Source organism: Dama dama, chromosome 5, assembly GCF_033118175.1.
Source record: "Dama dama isolate Ldn47 chromosome 5, ASM3311817v1, whole genome shotgun sequence".
Taxonomy (NCBI): Eukaryota; Metazoa; Chordata; class Mammalia; order Artiodactyla; family Cervidae; genus Dama; species Dama dama.
In genome coordinates, this window is record NC_083685.1 from 94,849,382 (window position 1) to 94,871,248 (window position 21,867).

At 41.5% G+C, this 21,867-nt stretch overlaps 2 protein-coding genes across 3 annotated transcripts in view; both read right to left on the reverse strand.

Moving 5' to 3' along the window:
- The window catches only part of ANKFY1 (ankyrin repeat and FYVE domain containing 1), a 69,260-nt gene extending 59,637 nt beyond the window's left edge, over positions 1-9,623 (reverse strand). Inside the window, exon 1 of one of the 2 annotated variants that reach the window (XM_061143149.1) lies at positions 9,518-9,623. In XM_061143149.1, the coding sequence (XP_060999132.1) occupies positions 9,518-9,527 (10 nt within the window). In that variant the 5' untranslated portion in view covers positions 9,528-9,623. The remainder of the gene's footprint in view (positions 1-9,517) is intronic. The other variant, XM_061143150.1, reaches the window with a different exon arrangement.
- A 3,898-nt stretch (positions 9,624-13,521) lies between these two features.
- The window catches only part of UBE2G1 (ubiquitin conjugating enzyme E2 G1), an 87,494-nt gene continuing 79,148 nt past the window's right edge, over positions 13,522-21,867 (reverse strand). Inside the window, exon 6 of the mRNA XM_061143156.1 lies at positions 13,522-16,600. The gene's annotated coding sequence lies outside the window, so the exon portion shown is untranslated. The remainder of the gene's footprint in view (positions 16,601-21,867) is intronic.

A 21,867-nucleotide genomic window follows, 5' to 3' on the forward strand; every position in this document is an offset into this window, starting at 1 on the left:
AGATTTTTCTTCCCTGAAGCAAACTGAACCCATTAACCTTGGTTTCAACTACACCTTATTCTAGCCAAAGTTTTGCTCAAGAGTCTCAAAATCCACCAACACTATAGCACCCATAAATATTCTGCATTTCCATTTCACTTAAACTACCATTTTTTTTAATCGCTTTATTGACATATAATTGTTTAGGTTATTTAAATAGTATCACGCCACTAAATTCCAAATCTTTAGCTATCTTGGCTACAGCATCAGAACGTTTGTCCTCACCAGCTTTAGCACAACCAGGTCTGGCCTAAATTATCATTCTTATGGAAGATCAGCAGTTGCCCCTTGGAGTTTTTTTAAAAGGGCAGTTTAATTTGTACATTTTCCAAATAATATAGCACCAAAGTAGTGCCAACAGAGAAGGCAATGGCACCCCACTCCAGCACTCTTGCCTGGAAAATCCGATGGACGGAGGAGCCTGGTAGGCTGCAGTCCATGGGGTCACTAAGAGTCGGACACGACTGAGCGACTTCACTTTCACTTTTCACTTCCATGCACTGGAGAAGGAAATGGTAACCCACTTCAGTGTTCTTGCCTGGAGAATCCCAGGGACGGGGGTACCTGCTGGGCTTCCGTCTATGGGGTCGCACAGAGGTGGGCATGACTGAAGCAACTTAGCAGCAGCAGCAGTGCCAAATATAGAATCTATATAAAATATAGAAGTAGTGTCTACAGGAACTCACAAACAGGAGGGACAAGAATGAAACTAACAGTCACAAAGAATCTGGATACTGATTCATGTGGGGGGAACTATGAGGACATTTGCCTCAGAAAATAGAAAGTTACGAACTCCTCTAACCCTTAAAGATCATAAAGTTTTATTTCAAAAATGTTCTCAAGGAATCTTTGTAAACTTCTTTGGATACCAGTTATACACAGGTAAATCTAAAATCTACAGCAATTGCCCTAGTAGCTCTCAGAATTACTGACACAAATTTCTACCTGCAACCTCGACCCTGACACTTGATTCGGTCAACAGTTCCCTAACAATAAACATACACTACAAAGGTAATGATCAGAGAAGAGGTGAGATAAAAGGAGGGTGTCAGGATATAGGATCTCATTCATGAAATCACAGCTGCTCCCCGGCTTGCATCTTTTGTAGGAGAAAACCCTGACCACAAGTGCACCTACCAGTGGCACTGCAACTGCCACTCCACTTCCTGAGGTAACAGAGAAAGCACCCACGGCTGAGATATTACTCTGTGGGCAATGTGTCTGCTTGCAAATAGCAAGCAAACGTGTCCTTGAAGTACCAGCAAGCTGTAAAGTTCTTACAGGAAGAAGTATACAATTATCATTCTGAGTAATAATGGAGAACCTACAGCTCAGTGCAGGGGTGAGGGGCACAGGCTCTGGAGTCAGATCCTAGCCCCAGCACTTTCTAGTTATCACACCTCAGGCAAATGCCTCCTTCTCCACCTAGGTTAAGTATGTAAACATAAACAAGCTAATACTTACAAGGACCTTTAGAAGCATACCTGCCCTGCAGTAAAAGGTCAGTAAATGTGCGCTATTTACTGAGAAAGTCTGAGAAAGGCTACATGATACTGCCCTTAAGACAGTGTGCTCTGGAGCCTCACTTGCCTGGGCTGGAACCCAGGCCAGAGCATTTCCTACAAGTGTGACCTTGGCAAGTCACTTCTTTCTGTGCTTCAGTTTTCACAGGTGGAAAGTAGGAATAATAATCGTATCTCAGAGTGCTGTCAAGGAGTAATTAAGATACATTAAATTATTCAGAACAGTGTCTAGTTTAAAGTTTTACTACCACTTCTTTATCAAGTGACTAATTTTCAGCTGTGGCTTCTTTTTTCTCTTTCTCCAACTTTCTTTGAAAAGTAAGCCTAGAAATTTAAATAATAGATAAACCTACAGTTTCACCAGAAGAGCTACACTAAGTATCAGTGAAGAATATCAGTACTTGCATCACAATTTAATCATGTTTTTTCCCCCAAATAATATCCATTTGCTCTTCACCAATGCAGTTGGAGGTGAGACATTTTGATGCACTCTCTGGTAATTCATTACTCCTCACCTAACCAAAGATGCCTGGGACAAAAAAAAAAAATCTACATTCACTATGAATACCCTAGAAAAAGAGACCAAAGTCAACTGCAATATATATATATATATATATATATATATATATATACACACACACACACATATATACACACACACACACAATTTAAACAGCAAGTTGTGGGGCAGAAAAGGAACCAACAAGGCTTCTTATAAGACTCTTTCTTCTAGGCTGTGAGTTGGCAAACTTTTTCAGTGAAGGGCCGGGCAGTAAATATTTCAGGCTTCACAGTTAAAGCACATCAGAGGTTGCCAGAGGTCAGGGGAATGGGACTGAATGAAGGCAAGGGAGTTCGAGGAAATTATTTTAAGATTATAAAAATGTTGTACATCATGATTTAAGATCTTAAGTCAAAGCGCATGCTCATCCCACTGTACCATGCTACCTATTTTCAGTCTCAATGTCAGGACATCAAACAAAAAGTTATTAATTATTCACTGACTTAGGAATTAAATGTTCTTCCCATTCCCTACCTTAAATGTGATTTCTACTCCCTGCCTACTCCAATTCTAACCCACAGTGTATTCATTAAATCCTTTTAGGTGAACAAAACCCTAATATTTCCTTTCTCTACATTCTACAGTTCTTTCCAGCCCCCAATTTTCACACTGAATTACTGTTCTTTGTATAATTCTGTAATTACTAAATGACTTTCTCCCTACTCTGCTTTAACTATGTCCATTAGATAAAAGAAAGATGACTGTAAAACTGGTAACATCTCATTTTGAGAACTACAAAAATAATTCTGTTTCAGTCTTCTACATAACAGTATTTCATTAAAGCACATATCATATTCCCAGAAAAAAGTGTCTTCCTTGCTGGCATCAGAAAACAGAAGGTCCTCGCAGGTAATGAATTACTACCACAACTACTTTCCTGAACGTGTCATATTACAGATGCAATTTTTCTTTCACTAGGATTACTAGCGCTAACTATAGTGCTAATTCTAGGAAAACTGCTTAACAGAAAAGAAGTAAGTGGATGTATTTACTGTTGAAATTCAAGTTCACAAAATACCCTAATGAAAAGAGGGAGGGAGGGAGTTCCCTAGCAGCCTAGTGGTTAGGATTCCAGGCTTTCACTACTGTACCCGGGTTCAATCTCTGGTCAGGGAAGTGAGATCCCGTAAGCCACGAGGCATGTACAAAAAAAAGAAAAAAGAAAAGAGGAAGGGTTAGACAGCAACAGCATCTAAAGGAGAGTACAAAGGAACAGCCAAGATAGCTCTGCCAGTCTGCACCTTCCCAGTTCATACACAACAGACAAAAAGTTTGGACATAGTAAAAACATAGTGGTGCTAAGAGGTATATCATACTTTGACTTTTCACCCTTTAAAAAGTCTAGCAATTCTGTTACAACTCAAATGCTTTAACAAAGTCGAAAAGTCATTATTTAACAAAAGTTGCTTTAAAAAAAAATCCTTTTACTTCATTTACAAATAACACCTACTACTGAAGACTTCTTAGGAAAGATGACCTAATTTTATTTATGTATATGTGTACATATTATATACATGCACATAGTTATATTTGTTTTAAAAAATGATTTAGTAAAATCCTCTTCTACTCAATACTGATTCAGATTGAAAAAAGTTTTTTTGTGGGATATACTCATTTTCACTGAAGCCGACTGATGCTTAAATCTTGAGTTTTTAGAAGTTTCCCAAGTGAGTCTAACGTGCAGGGTTCTCCAGGTTGAGAACCACTAGCCCGAACTACCAAAATGACAGCAGAAAGGAAAGAACATATGTGAGAGCTTTATAAGACCCACAGGATTTGGTGCTGACTACAGAGTTAGGGGGACTTCCCAGGTGGTGTGAGTGGTAAAGAACCCGCCTGTCAACGCGGGAGATGAAGAGACGTGGGTTGGATCCCTGGGTTGGGAAGATCCCCTGGAGGAGGGCATGGCAACTTACACCTGTATTCTTGCCTGGAGAATCCCATGGACAGAGGAGCCGGGCAGGCTATGGTCCATAGGGTCACGAAAAGTCAGATACAACTGAAGCGACTTAGTACACACACACACATATGCACAGAGTTGGGGGAAGTCAAAAGTAGAGACATTACTTTGCCAACAAAGGTCCAGATAGTCAAAGCAATGATTTTTCCAGTAGTCATGTATGGATGTGAGAGCTGGACCATAAAGAAGGCTGAGTGCTGAAGAACTGATGCTTTGGAACTGTGGTGTTGGAGAAGACTCGAGAGTCCCTTGGACTGCAATGAGATCAAATCAGTCAGTCCTAAACGAAATCAACACTGAATATTCAGTGGAAGGACTGATGCTGAAGCTGAAGCTCCAATACTTTGGCCACCTGGTGCAAAGAACTGCCTCACTGGAAAAGACTGGCAAAGATTAAGGGCAGAAGAAGGGGATGCTGGCAAAGATTAAGGGCAGGAGAAGGGGATGACAGAGAATGAGATGGTTGGATGGCATCACCGAGTTGATGGACATGAGTTTGAGCAAGCTCCGGGAGTTGGTGATGGGTTGGAAAGTCTGGCATGCTGCAGTCCATGGAGTTGCAAAGACTCGGGCACGACTGAGCGACTGAACAACAACAGGGATGACCACTAGGTTACTGACCTTCAGCGTTCAGCTGGACAGTGGTACCACTCATCATCAATGCAAAGGAGAAAACTCAGTAAACTATAAAGTACAAAATGAGAAACTTTGCCTTCCCCTCTTGGCTGTACGTTCGCTAAGGCTGAGGCTGTGTGTTGCTCACTTTGTTATCCCCAGCAAAGTTGCCTGTGTGTGTGCTGTGTGTTCAGTTCTGTCTGATTCTTTGTAACTCCATGGACTGTAGACCACCAGGCTCCTCTGTCTATGGAATTTTCCATAAAATACTTTTTTCCTGATTGTGATTCAACTGATAAGACTTGTCTGCAAGTCAGTGGCGTGACTTAACACATTTTTCAAAACCTCACTCTGTAGCACTGATCAGAGGTAGAGCTGGTTGCACAGGAAATACTCAACAAATACTAGCTCACCAGCTAATTTTCACACAAACACCAGTCTGACTGGAAATACTTCCAACTGCTTGCTAAGCCATAATCCTCTAAAGGTATACTGGGCATGGCGAAATCTGTCCACAATTGAGGTAAAGATACTTGTTCTCAAATCTGTTCCTTCTCTTCCTGTCAACAGTCCAGCCATTATCTGAGTCACCCAGACCAAGAACCCTTGAGTCATCTTTGATTTCACCCTCTTGTCAACATGCAAACAGGTTTCAACAGCCCTATGTTTTACGCCTTCTATAGTGAGTCTCTCTCATATCAGTGTTCACCAAGCCCAATGACCCTTACCAAAGGACTCGTCATCAATTACTACAGTCTCTGTTCCGACCTCCCTCCCTCCCAAATCCATCCTCTACCTTACAGCCTTTTTCACTCGCCTCAGACAATTCTAGTCATGTCACTACCTTGGCTGATACCTTTTAGTAGCCTCATCCCACGGCCCACAGAGTAAAATCTAAATACTTATTTAACCAATCCCTTCATAATCAGGCCTGTCACATACTTTTCCAACCTCAGATCCTGCTATTTCTTCCACTGAGAATTGTGACCTCTTCCCAACCCATGTCCAAAAGAGGCCTATTTTCCAAAGCCTAGCCCAGAGAAGCCCACCTTATCTCCTGCAGTACAGGCTTCCCCTGACACCCCAAACACTCACCCCACCACTTTTCTAAAACATCTCTTCCTAGCCTGAGTATCGTAAGCATTTTTCACTTTCTATCCTACAATGCGATTTCTAATACACATACTCTTCACCTCCTTTTCTGGACTGCTGCATTCCCTGTGAAAAGGCTCTAGGTCTGGCTCTTCTTCTGTACCTCTCCCGACACCCCCACTCCATACTCATCCCACCCTCCACCCTACAGTGTCTTACTTACTAGGTGGAGTTCAATAAATACCATAAGTCCCAGGCCTACTCAGATTTAACAAGAGCGACTGTGTGGCAGGTCAAAATGTCTGGCACTGTGGTAAAAGGGTTCTTGAGACACTATTTCTTTTAGGATAGAGATGATCCCCCTTTCAAAGCTGAGTTAACTGAGACTGAGAGCATTCATTGGCTTGCCTGTGATCACAGCTTAGTAACACTAGGACTCAAACCCAGGTCCACCTGCAGAGAATGAGCTCTTAAACACTGCGCGACTGCTAAGACTAAACTGGGCTGGATGAAAAGTAGGTTAGGCAGCTCCCAGCAGCTTGATATTATTCAGAGCATGTTCATACCTGGACCAGGCAGCTTACCGGACAAGAGACTAAGGATGTATCCAGACAACTTTTCATTTTTTAGATTTTATTTATTTATTCATTTTGGTCAAGGCACACAGCTTGTAGGATCTCAGTTCCTCAACAAGGAACTGAACCCTGACCCTCAGCAATGAAAGTGAGCAGTCCTAACCACCAGACCGCAGGGAATTCCCAGCAACTCTTCTTGATGTCTGGCAAATGACCCTCAATAATTTATCCATTCCTTCAACCACAGGCATGATTCTAAGTTGGGAAATACAGCAGTGAACAAAACAGAAAAAGTCTCTGCCCTTGTGGGGGTTCATATTCCAGCAAGGGAATTAAAAGACAAACAAAATCTAGGGACTATCTCTAAAGAGGTGAGAACTGAACAGACACCTGAGTGAATAAAAGTCGACTGGCTATGTGGAGAAACTGAGGAAGACGGGTTGAGGCCAAGGGAACTGCAGGACAAAGATATTGCAGTAGAAGCATGCTGGGAATGTACAAAGAATAGCAAGGATGTTAGTGTGGCAAAAGCTTCATGAATAAGTTAAGAAATAAAGTAACAGTGTTAACCAGCAGTCAGACTCTGTTGGGACCTAAAGGTCACTGGAAGGCTTTGGAATAAGATCGCTGAGACCCACAGAAGCAGGGAGGGCGTGTGGAAGGCAGGTGTACTGCAAAGAATGAGAGAGACATGATCTGATTTATGCTTTAAAGAGAACCCTGCAAACAGTGAAAATAGGCTGTGGGGAAGCAAAATGATGGAGAAAAAGTAAAATCAAGACCAAGTTGGAGGGACTTTTCTGAGTGATGAAGGACACTTCAATTAGCAGGACAGCTTCAGGGAAGTACAGTGGAAAATGAAATTAATTTTAGGACTTTACTTAAATATATACAGTCAAAGCAATATCCATGGATGGATGGAAGGAAAGAAGCGTGGTTTCCACACGAGTCCCACTAAGAAGTTACTGTATAAGTCAGTCTAGGCAGGTTGTATTTACTATTTCTAAGTGCCATTTCCCACAGGCTCACACACTTGGCATCACCAAACGAAAACCATTATCAGGGAGGTTCCCATAGAGTGTGCTTACAGAGCATCCAATTGTTACATGACATGGATTTTTTGCTATTTGCTTATATTTAAATGAGTATTTCTAAACAAGCATAGCCAGCTGGATAAATTCTGGTTAAAGTACAAGCAGCATTAAATAAGTTAACACCCCTGCAAAACACTGCCCAGCTAATCTTTTCTTCCTGAACAAGCACCCTCAGTTTAATGAGGTAACTGAATTAGAATGATCCACTCAGAATCTTCCCAAAGTCTGCGACATTGTTTCCAAAAAGCTTAAATCAGAACAGAGAGGAGGAAACTAGAACACAGAAAATACAATAAAAACTGTCAAGTCAGAACCTCCTGACTATGCCTACCTATCTGCACTCCCTTGCCAATTTAACCCTGAAAGGATGCTTTGTTTAAGGTGTGTTCTCCAGGAGCTGGATGTCTCTCAAGGTTACCCTAACACAAATCTCAAGGCACCTGCAGGATTACCAATCAGCATATTCAGCTAGTAGGAGCTCCTCAAGCTGGAATCAGACTGGCAGACACAGCAGGTGCTCAGGAAAACTGCTGAATGAAAAACCAGCTGCTCTCTACAACTTCAATCTCAGTAATGTATTCCCAAAACATTCAACTTCTCTAACTGATGTAAAGGCGCTGGATAACCGTCACCCCACCAAAAGCCTTCCTGTACCTTTCCACTCCAACTCACTGCTCTGGGCAACAAGCTCCACTTTGCTGGCTGCCTGTTGTGTTAAAACAATATTAAACAACATTCTGTGATTTATCCAAAAAACTAGCTTCAGGGGATGCCTTAGCTTTCTTTCTATTCCTATTAATCCTCCTCTGTTTTCATACAATATTTATCTGATGTTTCCCCCACAGCGGGTATAGCTTGGTAGAAAGAGCAGACCAACAGTGGGTACACTGGTCCTGGGTATCTCTAGAACTCTGGCCTCAATTCCTTTATCTATAAAGTGCAAATGACACCCATGTCAGGCCTCCTTCACAAGGCTGTTGCCAAGTCTAATCAAATGCGAAAAGCCTGCAAGCTGTCAGGTGCTGCCCAGAGAGAAGATTCAAGTAAAGATGGGTTCAGACGAAGCTTAGCTCAAAATCAATAGGCGAGGCGGGAGCAACAGCCTATTGCATCCATACGCAATAATCATTTCGTCGAAGATGCAGTATTTTCCTCCAATAATGGGGTGAACATGAGAAGCACACTAGCCAGGTCCGACAGCATCACGTTAGGGTCCCTGGCCGGTAACTCCCATCTCTGGGTCTCCTTTCCCCCAACCTGTACAAGGCTTTGACAGTGAAGGATTCTAATACTGTTACGTTAAGGCAGACAGAATGGGAGAGGCCAAACTGCCTTTACCTGCAGTGTCATAAAGAAAGCGCCAGAAAGCAGAAAGCAGGTAAGGATAGGACTGAGAGGCAAAGAAGCCAAGGTCTAGTTTAGCATATCTTTTAGGAGCAGTGTGACCTTGGCCAACTACTCTACCTAGCAAACCCCCTCCTCCTGTCCACATCTCTAAACCTGGGGAAAGAACCCCAGCCGACCCGAATCCCCCGGGGCCGCTGGGAAGCCCAGAGCCTACAGCGACCGCCGTCTGGCGCGTCGGCCAGTGACAGCCCTGGCTCACCCCCACCCTCACCCCGGGAAAAGTCCCAGGCTCTTCCGCAGGCAAGGGATGTACCCCTTCCGGATGCGGGACCTGCCAGGACAGCAGTTTCGATTTCCTAAGGAGAAGTGTTACTTCCCTCGCTGTCCCAGCGCCGCTGGTAATCAAAGGAGCCTCCCCGGCGGCCCTCGGGATCCCAGCAGCTGCACTTAGTCCCGGCACGCGACCTAGCGACCGGCTCCGGGCCCCGCAGCGGTCCCCTGGGGTCGGGGACGCCGGGAGGGGCGTTGCCATAGGAATAGCGCTCGGGACCCCCGCCCGAGGCGCCCGGCAGAGGCTGGACAGGAAGGCTCGCGAGACCCGCTATGCCCCATGCGACCATGCCCGGTCATTCTTTCTCAGGACTGCTTGGCCCAGCCGGCAGCGCCCCCACAGCTCCGCGCCTTCCCGCGCGGCTCCACAAAAACCCTACCTTCCGCCATGTCGGGCCCGGCCCTGCCTCAGCCTCGCGAGATGTGCACCGCTCAACTGGAGCGGCGCGTAACGGAGGCCCGCGAGTCTCGCGAGAGTCATGGAGGCCAGACAGAGGGAGGAGTCGAGAGGAGGTAAGAGCAGTCAATGAAAGTAGAGGGGGGTAGTTGGATACCCGAGGAACTGAAATTCTGGCTCTCTGCTCCTAGTGCTTTGGAGGCTCTGGACTTATCACATCCTGACTGGGCTCTCTCATATTCCACGCCCTAGGGAGGGGACTGAAAAGGATGAGCGCAGCGAGCATTGACTACCTTTTGGGAAAATACAGCCGTGAGAGGGTCGAGAAAGGGGTTTTCTTTGGTTTTAGGTTTGTTTGTAAAGATGTGAGAGAATGAAGTCGCTTAGTCGTGTCCAACTCTTTGCGACCCCATGGACTAAAACCTATCAGGCTTCTCTGACCATGGCATTTTCCAGTCAAGAATACTGGAGTGGGTTGCCATTTCCTTCTCCAGGGAATATTCCCAACCCAGGGATCGAACTCAGGTTTTCTGCATTGCAGGCAGATGCTTTACCATCTGAGCCACCAGGGAAGCCCTAAAAGATGTGAGAGGCTGAGAGGAAAGAACCAAAGGAGACGGAAAGGCTAGTGAAGTTCAAGGTCCTTGGGGAGGCAGGATGCCCTGCAGGAATTTAGGGGAAGTGATGAACTGTAGATTTCATGCAAGTCACTGTTTTCTACCAAGACATTAGGATACAAGAATGTGCTTGCGGTTACATATGAAAGAGGGAAGAGATAAGGAGATTGCTTGATGACATCAATTTTATGGTTGAAGTTCTTAAGACAAGAGAACCAAAAGAGAGTGAAGAAAAAGAAGTTGGAAGGCCTGGTTTCAGGCCTTTCAGAACTCGAGACACCTGTCTGCAGAAGCAGAGAATAAGGCGGAAAGGGGGAGGATTTGAAGATAAATTTTAGGTGCTGCTTAGGTTAAGCATTACTGGGTGTGAGATGGAATGGAGAAGGAATTTGGAAACAATAGTCATAGGGTTAAATTTTTGAGGGAGGAGGAGGAATTCTGGATGAGGGATACCAAGGCAATGAAAGGGGAGAGGGTATTGAAATGTGTTAAGAACAGCGGGGTGCTCAGGGAAATGGTGTTCCCGTTGTGACAAGAGACTGAAGGTGTGACAAGAGACCGAAGACGTGGGAGGAGGAATGGACAGGGAGGTATGTAGAGCTGCATTGAGTAAGCAGCCCTTAGACTAAGAAGGGCAGGGGAGTACTTGCCAGACCCAACAGAGGGGCCGTAGCTCAGTGCTTCCATGTCAAGAATGGTGAGCCCTTTGGGACATCAGGGTAGCCAGGCAGAGGCAGCCTCATCTGTTATCCTAAGAGTGCCCTACAAATATATTCTAGGTCATAACATAAAAGTGGTCAGGAAGTAATGCCATAGCTGATGGCTGGGTTTGTATCATACGACTTATTTTTGCCCCTTCAGCACTAGCCTAGTGTCTGGCATATAGCGGGTGCTCAAAATATTTGATGAGCTGTTGCTGTGAGCTATACCAGGAGTCAGGAGAACTGGGTTCAGAGTTGGCTTTGCTGCTGATTTGTAGTGTTGATCATGGGCAAATCTCTGCAAGGTCTAGGCCATTTCATCAGATTCTCCATCGATTTCAAGAGGGAATTTGACTAGAGTGATCATGATCTCCTTTTAGAATCTGATGAAAGCCAGGATCCTCTGCTTTAGAGTAGTACACATGTAGGAGTAAACAAATTTTGCTTGGACTAGATGCCCACAGTCAAACAAGAACTCATCTTAAGGGATTTAATCAACTCAAGGGCACAACCTTATCACAGCCTAACTTCAAGAAACCCTCTAACAGAAGTGAAAGCACTCTTAGTGATGTCTGTAATATTAATACAGCCCTGTCTCTGGGCCCTTGTCTTCTGAGTAGACTTACTGGCATAAAAACTCTGGACTTAATACATCCTGTGAAACTAAACATCTGGAGTACTCAGTGAATTACACCCTACAGGATTGGATGGAGCTATGTTAGATGGGATCTAATATATAGACATTTTGAGAATTCTGAGCACCGGAACATGGTTCATTTTAGACCTAATTCACATCTTGTTGTCTGATATAGAGGAACGTTGTGTGGAATTGTCTCCGACAGGGAGCATGAAGTGCAGGAATAGTTAAATGCTGCCTGCCTTAAGAGCATAGGGGAACAGACTGTTTCTGGGGAGGCAGTGTCATTTCATGGTAGAACGGGAGGGAGGCAATCACTAAGCTGGTAGTCCCATGAATTGGGTTCAAGTACTGGCCTCAACACATTAATTCTCTATGTGACCTTGGAAAAACTGTTCCTGAGCTAAGAGGTAAAGCACCCAGTAAGGGAGTTTGTGAAACTGAATCCCGGCCATGAAACTCACTTGCTCCAGTCTTGATAAATTAATCTGAACCCGTTTATGCCTGTGGATCCTTCTAAGGATTTGACTAGACCCTTTACAAAAAGAAAATCTAGCACAAGCCTGCCACAAAGTGGAGGCTCAGTGAATAGGAACTTGACTTCTGGTGCTTGTTCGGAATAAGGGGAGGGCACCATGCTACTACAGTTCCTCACACACACAGTACTATTATAGTTGTTCCTAATGGAGACTGCTGGTAAGGGAAAGCCAAGTACCTGTCTGTGACCTTCCGTGCAGCTCCTGTGTCCAAGATGTGTCTGGCTGCCTTTTGTGAAAGCCTTTCCCTTCACCTTCATGTGAACAGGATTCAAACTCCTTGATCGTTTCAGTGCAGCCCAGTGGGTGTGCAGACTCAGTGGAACAAAAAGCCTTGTCCTACCTTGGCAGCCAGGTGACACCATCTGAAACTCAGCAACCAAAATTTCCTTATCCTGGAAATACTTAGCTGTAAGAACTGAATCCTGTTGAGGTTTGCAGTCCTCCAGAAAATGAAAATGTTTACTTTGGTGAAGTGTTACCAACTCTAGAGAGAAGTGGAAAATCAGCGAGTCCTTCCTCAAAGCCTAGGTAGGGCCTTGCACACAGTAGGCACAGTCAAGAACTGGTTCATTTGCATTGGAAATGGCATCCAAATAAAACTTTTTTGCTATATACCTTGAATAGATCATTATGCTTAAAACCGACATTTAAAGTTTAGGAACATCATCTAGACCTTTCTGTAACAGTTTTATTTCAAATATATTTTTCAGAAAAATTAGAACTGAAAAATGAGCCACCATTTTCCCCAAACTGCCCTCAAGGAGGATTTTCTTCTTGTGATTAAGAGATCTGGTTCCGTGTTCTTTTCTGAGTTTGTAAAGAAGAGGCCTTAGAACCACTGGCAACTTCCATCAAGAGAGACAAACTTTCAACACCTCCAAACCCATACAACTATATTTAAGGATGCAGGGTAAAAAGCTGAATATTCACATCCTGAATCCTGTTGGAGTTTGCAATCCTTCAGAAAAAAATTTTAATTTGGAAAAATTAAGGGAAAAAAAGTACACAGGTCTTGCCTCATTTACCACTAACTTACTGATCCTGGGCAGGTATCTGGGTCAAGTTTGCCCATCTGTTTAGAGAAGGGAAGGCGGTGACTGAGATGGTGCCTCTGGGTCTCTTCCAGTTCACTCACATCTGAGTCTGGGTTCTTTACCTTTTAGCTTATCTTCATGATAGAGCTGGTTTAAGCTACAGACAAAAACCCCAATAATGCTATAACAGGTGCTCATTTTATTTTACATAAGGTTCTAAATCAGCATGCATGAAATTCTGATGAAGAATGGTGGCTGGCCCTGTACTGGAAATTTTAAGAGCATCATATGAGACTGGAAGTCAAGTGAACTTCCTACCCTCTGGTTCCTTCTTTAAATGAAGTTTTAAAAAGTGTTTATCAAGATTCCCCAGTGGACCCTTTGGTATCATGTGCTGTTTATATAGAAAGAATACCATAACTTTGGAGACCTGCATCCTAAAACCAAAACAGCTCATGATACAGCCTCTAAGTCATCATTTATTGATTCATAGAGCACCCGTCACATGATCCAGGTGCTTTACAATACAGTAAACATCACAACAGAACTCTCATATAAATACAATCAACAAATTACAGGAAAAAAAAAAAAAAACTGGAATGAAGCAACATTAGGTCAAATTTCAAAGATGCTAAGAAGTGGCAGTACACAAAAGGTAATTCCACCAACTGGAGACCAGATGGGCAAAGATACACAGGCATGACAATCCCAAATGGGCAGATTTATAGAGGGTGAATGAGCATATAAAATAAAATTTCACAACCAAGAATGAAGGCTATTAAAGATACTATGACACCCGAGTGATCACAGAACTAGTCGAAAAACCTCACAAAGATATTACCTTGTAGTGACAAGGAAACCAACCTCATTTGGATTTTAAACTCACCAAGAGGCCAGAGGGCCACGGCAATCGTCCGTATCATTATGAGCCCAGACGAAATCGATAAGCCTTTACAAGAAATTGGAGTAAATTTAGGAAACAGCCAACAGTTCTACAATCCATAAGACTATACAGGTGTTGTTGATAGTTGGCACGTGGTCAGGGAGAAAAATCCTTTCCCTAAAGCAGAGGACTCACCTCACACAAATGATGAGGCATTGCTGGGACAAAAGCCACTGGAATCAGTGTCACCTGAGTGTGGTTTAATGTCAAATGTAGAGCCATTTAGATTCACACTGTCAGATGAACACTGGGAAAGGCACAGATGACACCTCTGACAGAAGAAGCTGAAACATCTCTGGAGGTTTATGTTTCCATATGTAGCACGGTCAGGGCACCAGGTGGTAAAGGGCATCAAGAGGTTTGCTCATTTCTGGCTCTCCAACTCCCCAAGGTCTAGTCCTAAAAAACACATGATTACACCAAAGTAACTGCATTAAAGTGGCACTTAAGAGTTCAAGAATAGTTGTCCCTGAGTTACTTGGTCCTTTGCTCCTCCCTGAAGAGTCAAATCCCAGGTTTTAACTCAAGAGATTGCTACAAGAATTACAACCACAGGAGAGCAAAATTCAGACTCAAAAAAAAAAAAAAAAAATTCAGACTCCATCTTGCCACGAACCACCATCACGCGGACAATTTAAGAATAAAAAGGATGTCATTCGAAGTCCCAGGTAGGTATGCAGTACTGGTACTTTGGGGAAACAGTGCTGACAGTCTTTGACAAAGTAAAGTCACAAGTGAAGTTCTTGGAGAAAACTGGCTGCAGTGACTCAAAACAGTTTCACATTAAGCCATCACACATTACAGGCTTTTTTTTTTGTTTGTTTTTTAATGCTTCAGAGTGAAAAAGAGGCTGAGATTTAGAAAAATCACTCTCTACTCTGACTACATCCTCAATTATTTCACTTTAAAAAAGACACGCGAAGTTTGTAAAGGACTGGCTACTGGCAGGAATCCTTTCATTCTGTCAAAACATTTCTCCAAACCCCACAAAGCAGAGATGCACCAGTTCTCACTGATTCTCACAGTTAAACACCATGTCTCATCAGGTACTGTCTCAAGTTCTGCCCCTTCTATGCCAAACACTGTCCCAGTCCCAACTTCACACCAAACACAGAGAAACCTGGGCCCACCTTTAACACTGCACATGCTTATTTTACCACTTCCTGAAACTGTTTTAGAAAACTTATAGTATGAAATATACTTATGCTCAAACAGTTAAGAAAAACCCAAGTGGACTATGTCAGTGACAGAATCAGTATGTCAAATAGCAAAGCATTTATAGCCCTGTAATGCTTTGAGATTCATATAAGAATCCATAGAGAGCCCAATACACATACTGCCATGGCCGTGTGGTTTTCAAGTATTAAGTCTGTTTGCATAAGGAATCAACCTGAGATTTTTCTAAACTGCACTTCTCTGACACTCATTATTATAACCTTCATTCAATACAATAAAAGCCAACAACTTGACAAATTATTGGAAAAAAATTATATTTTGGAAGAACTCACTACATAAGGTGACAGAATTCCAAAATCAAATTACATGAAAATATACATCGCAATTTCTTTGTACAATAGGTGAGAAAATTCTGCAGTATTAGAAGAATAGAGGCAAAGAAATATGAAGGGCTAAGGGGAAGGGTACGAGGGTAAACAGCATTTTTAATAGCAAACCCAGAAGTTAAGTAGAAAGCCTGTAGCTGTGCATGCTTTATTCATCCAACCTTCACATTAGGTAACTGAGGGCAAAAATAAAACCAAATCAGAGTTTTGTGTTGTTGGGCGTAAATTTCAATCATTTTAAATCTGAATTGAATTCAGAACTAACTCTTTTTAGTTCCTAGGGATAATGACTGAATTCAAGAGCTCTCAACGATAAAAAAAAAAAAAAAATGTTATTGCTGTATCCAATCTGAGAGATGGGTGCAGATACAATACAAAAGGGACAAAGCACCTAGTGATGACCGCTCCTCTGAAGTCATCATTAAAAATCAAGTAGTTGCTTATTGAGTACTTCGGTATTTGAACTAAATGATTTGAAAACTTCCTGGCAGACAGAAGAGATAAAAGTAAAGGGGAGTGTGTCAAAACAAAGAAGATACAAAAGTTTAGTAAGTGGAAAGAGTTTAATGAAGCCTCAATGGTTTAAAGGAAATTAAATGGAAACTTTTAATCCTAATTGCTTTTTATCTGACATGCTTTAAGGAGTCTTTTAAAACTGATAAGAAACAATGAATAGGGAAAGAAAACCTGCTAAAATTTTTTAGAATTTACACGATTCTTACTCCACTACAAGAAAGCATTATTTGGTACAGGTGTATTTGTGGATGTACATGAACAGTATATATATTATCCGGATCATGTTGTGCTATGTACAGGTCTTTACAATTCTTCCTGAAGGTTAAAACAGTTCATTAGAATTCAAAATGCGTAATCATCTGTAAGTTGGCACTTGTTAGGCTCTTGTCAGCATTGATACTGGCATGTTTTATTGCAGCCCAGTTCCAGCCAGTGTTTGCCAACTTGTTACAACAGAAGTCCAGCAATAGGTGGGTAGAGTGCAGGAAAAACAGTGCCATGTTTCTCAGTTGGAGACCTACAAGAAAGCAAACAGCATTATATAATGAATTTTAAAATTACACAAGGATTAATAGATTAGCAATTTTTATTTGTATTCCACTTCTTGGGAAACAAATTCTTCATTTCACGTTAAGCTCACTCTTGCCCATGTCCAATATGGTGGCCACATCCAACCATTTCATTTTAAATTCAAATGATAGTTCATAAAGTTTTAAATTTAGTTCCTCAGTCACACTACCCACATATCAAGTGCTCAGTATGTCTAGTGACTACCATACTGGATACTGCAAATATAGATTATATCCACCAGTGAAGAAAGTTCTATCACACAGACTTAACTTAGCGACTTCTCCAAGTTCAGCCCAAACCTACTTTATCCATCCAGCCTCCAACAAATAATCTTCTCTCCCAATTAGAGTTTTCTATTGTTTTGTATCTGCTGATCTCATGTCTTCAATTAGACTAGAAGAACCACAGCTAAATAAAAACACCTGTCACCTTATGGAGGCTTATTATGTGCCAAGCAGTATACAAAGTGCCTTAAAAACTCATCTCATGTAATGCTCATATTGACCATATAAAGGGGTTTCCCCCATTTTACAGAGAAAAGACAAGGTCACTGAGCTAATAAATGGCAGAGTTTTCTGTTCAAAATGTTAACAAAACACTTGTTTCAGTTGAAAAAAAAAAAAATCCAGTGAAATGATCAAGACTTTTTAGAGATTTTATTATATGAATGTGTCCTTTGAAATATGTAAGGGGAGCACAAGAAAGGGGAAAGGGAGAAAAATGCCTATTACTGTTACATCAGATCAAGCGCTTCAGAAACTTGCGAGTCTGTATCACCAGCCAAGCCATTGTTGGTCACAAAGAAGACTCATACATAAGGACTGGAAATCCAAGGGATATAATTTTAAACTCCTAACAAAGAAGCCAAATGTACTTATTAGAGCCAGCATGACAAATATTTAACTTACACCAGATATGTGGAAAGTTCAATGTGTCTTCTAAATCCCCAAATGAAGTTATCAGTATTACAGTCACCCAAATTGAACCATACCAAAGCTCTGTAGTGGGCAGGAAGAAAGCTGTGGGCTTATCTATGGCCAAACATGTGCCTGTTGCTAAAATCTAGACTACCTCCTAAGACAGCTCCTGAGAAGTAGAATGACTGCTAAATTTCTCCCCAAAGGGCTCATACCAACCAATGTAAATGATCCCCAGCAAAGCTCTGAATCCACCAAACCTTTCACCAGCACCAGGTTCTATCCTTTGCACACAGATACACATATATGCACATATTTTATTAGAAAATCTAAAGGTACAGACTGACCCTCAAGAAAATTATAATGAACAGGATTGTAATTTCCAGGTTATGTTACTTAAAATGTTTTTCCAAAGACTATATACCACTCTCAAATTAATCCCTGGCCAGTTAACTTCTCAGGGCTGAAAAAGAACTGGGTACAGAGCTTAGTTAGGCATTCAGTAATCACTCTCTCATGATATGAACCAGAAACTTCAGGGCCACAAAATAATCATTTAAAAACTGTTTCCAGGTGAGGTTTTAAAGAAACATACTCCAGGGAAGACGGACTACAGAAAGTCATTAATTACCTAAAATCAGACATTCAAGCCTTTTTTTAGTGAGGCACCAGCTTTAAATAGCTTTAGCTTCTTCAGCAGGAAGAGAAAAAAAAAATTTATTTCCCCTCCTTTGAATAAAATATATTCTAAACAGAAAAAAAAGCCTTGGTAGAGCAAAAGCAAGTTTGCTGTTCTTTTCTCTAGAAAGAAAAATTCTAGAAGCTGAATTTACCTAATACTCAAATAAATGGTGTTGATCTAAAATAGTCATTTTACATTTATAAGCATATCCCATTTCTGGTTTAAAATAAATTCTGTGTGGTATTATTAAAAATCACACCATTTTAATATCAACTTTATGTCTTTATGAAATAACTTAAGTATCTGTTTTTTTTTTGCCTTAAACCTAAGTCTTAACTATTCTTGATTCCTAACCTACAAATCTGGAGATGGTTTAGCTTCAAAGTTTCTTATTCCATTTATTTCTAAAACTAGAATCATATCATTAATTTTCCTTGTGGCTACACATTTTAATCTTTTAAAAGGCCTAAAAAATAAAAAGCAGACAAGCATGCTTTAAAAAAAAACACTTTTTGATGTTAAAAGGCAATAATGAAAGTAATTTCTCACTCAAGGGTGTGTCCTAATAAGCTCAACCATTCCTAAGTGAAAGCAGTCCATAAGTTAAATAGCTTTATATCAGGGCATTACCTTTCACACAGATGATTCCAAAAGTTCCACTTCATTCTACACTGCCACCAAGTGTGGTGGCACTAAACAACTCTCCCCCATCACCAGTCCATCCTTCTCCCCCAAACTGAACTATTCTTATTCTTTTCCTTATGTCATCCACTTTGGACCATTCACATACATTTCCTTTCTTAAGTGTGTAATAGCTCACTCTCCTAGCTCTTCTCCTGGTGACCAACCAGCCCACATATTTCTGTCCCCAGCGTCTGAAGGATGCTGTCCTTGGCCCTAGTAGTACTGCTCTCTATACCAAATGAATGGACATCTCTACTCTGGAGACTTCTAGGCTCACTCACAGCCCTACTTTAACCTCTGTCCTAACCATTCAGTATTAGGCATGTGCTGACTTTCTTACAGCCACGCTCTGCTACTACTCCCACTAAAGCTCTCCATGTGGTTTAACATTTCTGTGCCTGGTCTAACTGGCCAGGTGAACAGTTCTTTATTGGCCTGGATGATATCTATGGTACTCTAGAGAGCCCCTTCTTTCCCAAGAGAACAGAGCCTTTGGAAATATTCACTAACAAGAAATGAAATGAGCTCAGGGTGTGCTGTTCTTGGTGTTACCTCTCATTCCAAGATTTAAATCTTAAACCTTAATAACATGCAACTGTTAAAAGGGAAGCAGATATATATTACTGACATTTGATATTAATAAAATATCAAAAGACAACATTAAACGGAAAGCAAAGAGTGGACACTGTGTATACACTTGCGTTATAGATAGACAAATAAAATCACACTTGTATGTACATGGGTGTTGGGGTGGGGGGGTTAGATTTCTGAAAGATTAAACAATGGTTACTTCTGAGAACTGGTGGGCCGAGATGGGAAAGAGGTTTACTCTTCCTTACATATAGCTGCAGCTCTAAAGGTAGCAGTCAGATTCAGAGGAAACTGAGACAGCCATGATATTTATGGGTAAGAAAAGATGTTTCTAGGGAGATCAATAGTCAATTCAGTTCAAATGCTACAGAAATTAAAAACCAAAACTAAGGGACTTTCCTAGAGGTCCAATGGTTAAGACTTCATGCTTCCACTGCAGGGGACACAGGTTCAATTCCTGGTTGGGGAACTAAACCCCTCATGCCACAGCCAAAAAACAACAACTAAAAACCTCATCAAAACTGAAATTAAGCCTTTGAATGTGGCAAACAGACAGCCCCTGGTCTCCTTACTACTTTAATATTCTATGGAGAAGGAAGGTGAGCCAAATATGCTGGAAGACTGACAGTTAAGAAAAAAACAAGGCAAAGTCCTTTGTTTCCCAGGTCCCTCTCTTCCTCCCTAAAGTACTACTGCAAAATTTAAGAGTTTTATGTATTTCTTCTAATCCTTTCTTTTTAAAATATTTTTATTCTGTCAGCTACAACAGAATGGTAGGTTTTACTTTATAATATATATAAATGGTATCATTCTTTTTTCTTTTTATCACATTGCTTCTTCTATTCAAGACTGTTAACTATGTGATTACATATAACTAAGTCTACATTATATATTTTCATTGATTAACAATATTGTAACTGATATTAATAATAACTGATTCTGATAGGACTTTTGAAAATTACACACAGTACTAAAAGCAATATCCTTGTATCCTGTCTCTCTGTATACATGTACTAGAGTTTCTCTTAACCTATACACCTAAATTGCAGGATATGTGTTTTCAAACTGACTAGATATCATCAAATCACTCTCCAGCGTTGACAGAACAACATCACTTATGCCAGGAGTTCAAGTATATACCATTTCCTGAAATCCTCAACCAACACCTGGGTTTCTTGGACATTTTGATTTTGACAACCTGATGAATTTGATGTCATCCCCTGCAGCTTTGTATTTCTGCTTCTAAATGCAGTTGAATTACTTGTGGCATGCATAACAACTATCAGCTTTCTGCTTCTATTATTTATTCATATCATTTTCCTTTGTGCTGATATTCTCATTGATTTTCAAAATTTTGTTGTAGACAGTAGATAGAAATCCTAAATATTAGAGAAATCTTTTCCCAGTTTGCCACTTATATTTCTTTTGTCTTGTCATAATATTTGAGTTTTGATGTAGCCAAATTTATCATTTTTCCCTTTTATGGGTATTTATTTGTGCCTAAAAATTCCTTCTTTACCTTGATATTCTCCTGTATTTTGTTTTAGTAGTTTTGTTTTTCATATCTGTCTTATGTTTTAAAACTTATTGGAGATAGCTTAGCCTCCTCCCTTTCTCAGTCAGCAAGACCACTACGGATCACCTGTATCAGTGGCAGTGAGATGGGTGTGTCCTGAAGCCCACTGAGGAGAGTTTTCACTTTTCTTCATAATCTTATTGTAGCAAAGGAGATAAGAAAGGCTCAGCATTTCAGGAGCCTCAGTTTTTAAGGAGATATGGGTGAGATGTGGAGGCCAATCCTTAAATGATTCGAATATGAAACCCATCAAGGGTATGGTCCTATTGAGATAACCACATACTGAGATGTGGTCTCAAATAAGCAGGGGAGAAAAGACAAACTGCTGCTTAGGACAAACAGAAGCCATATACAGATCCATATGTACTTCTACTTATGAGCAATGACTCTAGATTCACATGAATACACATGCAACTAGGTAAGTCAGTGAGTCTTCTGTCCTACTCTCTTGGGTATGGTTCAGTTCAGCTCAATTGCTCAGTTCTGTCCGACTCTTTGCAACCCCATGGACTGCAGCACGCCAGGCCTCCCTGTCCATCACCAACTCCTGGAGGTTACTCAAACTCATGTCCATTGAGTCAGTGATGCCACGCAACCATCTCATCCTCTGTCACCCCCTTCTCCTCCCGCCTTCAATCTTTCCCAGCATCAGGGTCTTTTCCAATGAGTCAGTTCTTCCCATCAGGTGGCCAAAGTATTGGAGCTTCAGCTTCAGCATCAGTCCTTCCAATGAATATTCAGGACTGATTTCCTTTAGGATGGAC